This window comes from Tupaia chinensis, unplaced genomic scaffold (assembly GCF_000334495.1).
Source record: "Tupaia chinensis unplaced genomic scaffold, TupChi_1.0 Scaffold149964_1, whole genome shotgun sequence".
NCBI classification, from domain to species: Eukaryota; Metazoa; Chordata; class Mammalia; order Scandentia; family Tupaiidae; genus Tupaia; species Tupaia belangeri.
Window position 1 is genome coordinate 713,367 of NW_006209805.1, and position 6,103 is coordinate 719,469.

Sequence of the window (6,103 nt, forward strand, 5' to 3'; positions counted from 1 at the left end):
GGGTCTCCGGCCACGCGGGGTCCTGGTGGCAGGCCAGGCTGCTGGGTGCAGACAGGAAGGACGGTGAGCCCTGACAGGAGGGCAGCCCAGAGCACAGGGCCACCCCCCCACGGCCCCCACGTGGATTCGCTGTAATCAGGAGCCCCAGCCAGGGCGGGGGTGAGGCCTGGGGCAATGCTTGACACCCACAACTGCCTGTGAGCGAGCCCACGGCCGTTCCACTTTACGTGGCACATGAGTGCCCTAGGTGTCTGCAGAAAAGTAGGGCAGCCTGCAGGGACCACACGGGGGGACAGCAGTAAGGGCAGCCTGCAGAGGGCCACACACGGGGGGCACAGCAGTAAGGGCGCCCTGCAGGGGTACACGGGGGGGCAAGGGAGCAGTAAGGGTGCCCTGCAGGGTACACGGGGGGGTGGACAGCAGTAAGGGCAGCCTGCAGGGACCACACAGGGGGGACAGCAGTAAGGGTGCCCTGCAGAGGGCCACACACAGGAGGGGACAGCAGTAAGGGCGCCCTGCAGGGACCACACAGGGGGGGGACAGCAGTGAGGGCAGCCTGCAGGAACCACACGGGGGGACAGCAGTAAGGGCGCCCTGCAGAGGGCCACACACGGGGGGAGACAGCAGTAAGGGTGCCCTGCAGAGGGCCACACACGGGGGGACAGCAGTAAGGGTGCCCTGCAGGGGTACACGGTGGGGGGACGGGAGCAGTAAGGGCGCCCTGCAGGGGTACACAGGAGGTGGGGACGGGAGCAGTAAGGGCACCCTGCAGGGGTACACAGGGGGTGGGGACGGGCGCAGTAAGGGGGCCCGGGGACACAGGGGGTGGGGACGGGAGCAGTAAGGGCACCCTGCAGGGGTACACGGGGCGGGGGGCAGGAACAGGAAGGTGAAAATGAAACTCCCGTGCCCGGGGCTGGGGGCCAGCCGCCCCGCCGCAGTCCTCCTCCCCTCCAGCCCTGGCAGAAGGATACCACACCGTCAAAGGTCTCCCCGCACCACTCGAGGATCTGCCGGAGGCGCGTGCGGTGCTGGCCGCCCGCCTGGCTCTCCCCGATCAGGGCGGAGTAGGTGGCGAAGAGGACGCCCTCTGAGGTAGTATTGTCACCGTACTTGATCTGGGGACACAGGACAGGAAGGCCGCGTGTGGGGAGCGGGCAGGGCTGGCCTGCTGCAGGTGGCCCAGGACACCATGCCACGGCGTCTGCGGGCAGCGGGCTGGTGCCACACACCTTGCTGAGCGCGTGCACCGCGATGCCAGGGGCCTCGATGTCCCGCAGGTCGCGCTCCGCATCATACTTGAGGTCGTTGGAGACGCTGAGCCTGGGGAGGGCAGAGGGTCAGGCACCTCCTGGCGCACGGCGCCCCCCACAGGCAGGGCACTCACCACAGGGCCTTCTTCCGGCCCCTCAGGTAGTTCTCCAGGATGATGCCAGCCACCGTGCGGCCCTTGCCCACACCGGCCCCGTCGCCGATCAGGAAGCCTGCGCGCTGCCCGCTGGGGAGCAGGACCTCGTGCTGCTGCTGGCCGGAGGGCGGCGGTCAGGCGCCCCGCCACTCCCTGGGGCTCCCGCCGTCGCGGGGGGCAGGTCACCTGGCAGGCATACGTGATGGCCTCCAGCTGCAGGGCCGACAGGACCCCGCGGTCGGGCAGCGCCAGGGAGTAGGTGATGTCCGGGGGCGGGACGCTGGACAGCGTGCTGGTCTCCACCACTCGGTCAGGATGCTGCTTCCCAATCTTGGCTGGAGAGGCGGGGCGTGAGCATGGGGCGTGGCCAGGATGGCCCAGTGGTGGCATGGCCTGGACCACGAGGCAGGGGAGGTCCGGGAGTGGGCGTGTAGGGGTGGCAGGGAGCAGGGGCATGCCCTGGACCGAGCAGGCAGCTGGTGTGTAGTGGCGTGGCCTCGACCTGGGGGCAGGCCGTGGGCGTGGCAGAACAGGGCCAGGGCTGCGGGGGGTGGGGCGTGGCGTGGCCTGTGCGCGGCAGGCGGTGGGTGTGGCCTGGGCCCTGGTCCGCTGCTCGGGGCTCTCCTCCCCACACCCGTCCTGTGGGCGCTCACACTTGAAGGGCACGTAGTCCGCGTAGGTCTCCGTTTGGCCCAGCTCCTCCACCTCCTCCTCCTCGGCCTCCTCCTCGTCTTCGTGCTGAGTCTGCGACTGACGGGAGTCGGGGCTCACCGGGTGCCCGGGCCTGACCTGCCCCGGGGCTGCCTGCCTGTCCCCTGGCTGTAGGTGGGCCGCCTGCTTCCAGGCCGGCTCAGTGTGGCACGCGGAGGGGCCGGTGCGCAGGGGCCCTCCCCCGCCTGAGCAGGCAGCTCCTGGGGCTCACCTGGTAGCTGATGAGAAGTGGGGTGCTGGGGAGAGAAGACACAGGGTCCTCGAGGCGGGGAAACTGTGGGGTGGGCAGGAACAGCTGCAGGGGAGAGCGGTGTCAGCCCACGGCCACCAGGGGGCGGTCTACACCTGTGCCCAGTGCCCCAGCTACCGCCCTGGACCCTGCCTGCAGAGCGTGGGCCCTGGGGAGGTGACCCTCAGCCCGGGGAAGTGGCAGGTCTGGGCTAGGACCTCCCCGAGCACCAGGTCGAGGCACCCAGGAACAAGGGGGACTATGGGGCGGGGGAGTCTGATCCAGTGGTGGACGCAGCCCATCCTGGGCCTCGAAACTGGCTGGACATCCAGACCCCACCCTCGACCTGCCCCCCCCAGCTCCAGAAGAGGTATGGCCTATTGCCCAGACTGCCAAGCGGCAGCCAGGAGAGGGTTCCAGGACACACAGGGCAGGCAGGGTCGGTGTGACCCCTCTCAAAAGGACAAAAGGCCAGCCCCCGTGTGGCCAACTGGGGCGCGAGACCCAGCCCTCCCGCCAGCCTTACAAACATGCATGCCAGGGTCCTGCGGGGCAGAGCCGGGTGGGAAGGGGTCATGGTGTGACCCGGCCCTGGGGGGAGTGCCTTCTCCTGAGCACACATGCTCTCCGCCACGGTAAGACAGAGGAGCCCACCAAGGTCACACCGTGCCGGAAGCCGGAAGCCGGAAGCCAGCCACTTCTAGACCCTGCCCCCAGAGCCCCAAGGCCTGCGTGGGTGCCTGCGTGGAGCGCCCACCGGCCCCAGAACGTGGGGTAGGGAGGGTCCTCAGGGACTCAGGAAAAAAGGCAGAGGTATGGCCAGGACCCTGTCCTCCGCCCGCCCCAGTTCAGCACATAGACATCCGGGGGCTGAGCACGCCCGGCCGGCCCTCGCGCCCTGCCCAGGGCCTGCGAGCAGCCACGGGGTGGGGCCTGCTGAGGCCCCCTCTGCCAAGGTGGGACGGGCTTGGGGACAACTGCAAGTGGCCAGTTGGAGCTGCCACGCGGGGAGTGCCAGGCCCTGCCTGCGGACGCCCCCGGAGGCCCTCAGCCCAACAGCTCCAATGGCCAGGTCCAGAGGCCTCCCAGCCTGTCCTCCGGCAGACCACCCTGGAGCCAGGTCTGCATGGGTGGGGGCGCCCCTCTAACCAGGGCCCCCGCTGCCCAGAACTGGGGTGGGCCAGAAGCTCCTGGCGTCAGCTCCTATGACCCGCCCCTCTAGGGCTGGTCCCGCGGGCCCACGTCCTGCAGAGGGTGTCATGGAGGCCACCGGCCCGCTAGCCCCAGGAAGCCACCAGGAGACCATGGACCGTGCTTGAGCGCCTGCACAGCCCTAGGACCGCTGCGGGCCTTGTCGCTCCGCTGCCTTGGGTCCTCGGCTCCAGGACCCGCTCTCGCTCTCATCACGTGCCTGCAGGCTGTCCAGGCCCCACTCCAGCACTGGGGACAGTGGGGTGGCCCGCTGAGGCCACTCCTCACCCCTGGGCTGCACAGACACGCCAAGGCCCTCCATCCACACCCGCCCCAGCACTGGCAGCGGGAAACCTGGGTGCTGGGCGCACTGACCGTGTCCTGGGAGGAGGGGGCGGTGCTCACGTCCCAGATGGTGGGCACCTGGCTGAGGCTGTCGGCCGGCAGGAAGTCGGGCGTGTCCGCGATGTCCGACAGGGAGTCCACGGACGAGGAGAACACAGAGGCATTGGAGAGGTCCTCGAGGTACGAGGGGTCCTGGAAGACAGGCCCAGGAGGAAGGAGGGGCGCGGCTAAGGGACGGCCGGGTGGCACGCCTCCACGTGGTGGAGACTTGGAGGAGGTACCCACACAGGCCACGGAGCTGGACCTGAAACTCCCTCATGCTCAGTGAGAACACCAGGCCCGGAGGCCACACAGGGCCCCACCTGAAACGCCCAGGAAGGCAGGTCCGTGGGGACGGGGGCCCTCGTAGGCTGGGGCAATAAACCCTTGGATAGAAACGCTATTTGCACGCCTGGAGGTGCTGACTGTACTTCCGCTTCTTAGCCTCCAGAGGGTGCTGTCCCTGCAGGGAGGGCCGAGGGGGGCACCCCTCTCCCCGGGGCCGTCGGCCCTGACCCTCCTCCACTGGTCCATCCCATCTGGACTCGGGATGTGCAAGCACCCCATTCCAACAGGGCTGGCCGCGGCCCTGCCCTGCTGGGACCGCCATGGCGGGCAAGCCCTGCTCTGGGGCTTCAGTGAGGGGCAGGCTGACGGGGAGGACTGACCGCCCGCAGGCCCTGGCCCTGCCCTGCTGCAGAGGTGTGGCGAGACATGCACGCATCGTTTTCAAACTTTCCAACCATCAGTTCTGCCAGAGCCCCACAGGGGGAGAGCACGCCACCGGGGGACATGGCCACGCCACGCCCCTCCTCCCTGGCATGTCTTGGGCACGCACACACGCGTGCCTGGTTGTTTCTGAAGCCATAGGCCAGAGTTCTAGCCAGCGCCACCCGAGAGAGCCAGCTCCCTCAACCACGGGGTGACAGGCCAGTCTTTGACGGCCAGCTCTCCCCTCCGGTCCTATCCGTGGGGGCCACTCGAGTGCTCGGCCAGTGGACGGCAGGGATCGGGGAGCTGGCCCACCCAGGCCCCACAGCAGCCCACACGGGGCTGCCCACACTGCCCGTCAGACACGGGGCGCTGAGTGCCCGGCAGGGATCAGGGAGCCGGCCCACCACTGAGACTGCTGCTTGCTGTGGGGTGCTCACAGAGGGACCCCGACGACATGCCACAGGGCCCAGGCAGTGCCAGCAGCCACAGCCACGAGGGGACTGAGTGCCACCAGCCTGAGAAGGCCCCAGCCCTGGGGGACTCTCAAACCCACCTGCTCGGCCGGCTGCAAGGAGAGCGCGGCCAGCCCGGCCGGGGGCAGCTACGGACAGGGGGCCCCTGAGAAACCGTCTGAGCAGAGGGCCGAGTGCCCTGGGGTGGGGGCGGGGACGGGCACCAGCGGCCTGAGTGCTGCATGGGGCTCAGGATCTTTTAAAATTACTTATTCATTTATTTTAATTTGAGCAGAGAGGGACAGAGCAAGCGAAAGAGAGGGAGACGGAAGGTGAGAAACCAAGCCGCCAGGTCTGGGACTCGAACCGCATTTGGCCACATGGGAGTCCAGTGCCTCTGACTACCACGCCACCTGGCAGCCCCGAGCTCAGCGCTTTCCGGGGCGCCTGGGTGGGCAGGGGCAGGAGCGACCCCACCCTCCTGGGCCCTGCTCACCTGGGGCTGAGTACAGGGGCAGAGCCCTGCACTAGCCAGCCTCCCTTCCCCAGGGCCCTGGACCACCCACCCCGCCTTTCTAGCCTTTGCCTTCGGGGCAGTGTCCGGGGCTGGCCACTCCCAGCAGAACTGGGGACTCCTGTGACCTGCCAGGCAGTGCCTGCGCAGCCCGGGGGTTCAGGACAGCTCCGGCAGTGTGCCATTGCACACCCCTCCCCGGCTGGCCTGACCGGCCGGCCCCACACACTCCCTCAGGGCAGGAAAAAGCACTGCCCAGTCGGAGTTCCCACGGGCCTGGCTGACCCACAAGACCACACAGGGTGGGCTGGACAGACGGACAGGGTGTGATGGCCCCTTCGCTTTCTCCGCTGAAGTCCCACAGAAGTCTGGCCCTCCCCCAAAGCTGCCGGGCTCCCCCACACTCCGCCCCCCCAGGGCTGCCAGGGGCCCACTCCACACTCCGAGCCCCCCACATGGCTGCCGGGCTCCCCGCACACTCTGAGCCCCCCCACATGGCT

At 68.9% G+C, this 6,103-nt stretch overlaps 1 protein-coding gene across 1 annotated transcript in view; it reads right to left on the reverse strand.

The window, feature by feature from the left end:
* The window catches only part of SBNO2 (strawberry notch homolog 2), a gene marked incomplete in the record, with an annotated part of 40,961 nt that overhangs the window by 14,428 nt on the left and 20,430 nt on the right, over window positions 1–6,103 (reverse strand). Inside the window, 7 exon segments of the mRNA XM_027769563.1 lie at window positions 975–1,118; window positions 1,233–1,323; window positions 1,388–1,521; window positions 1,595–1,743; window positions 2,062–2,158; window positions 2,331–2,414; window positions 3,915–4,076. Coding sequence (XP_027625364.1) covers window positions 975–1,118; window positions 1,233–1,323; window positions 1,388–1,521; window positions 1,595–1,743; window positions 2,062–2,158; window positions 2,331–2,414; window positions 3,915–4,076 — 861 coding nt within the window.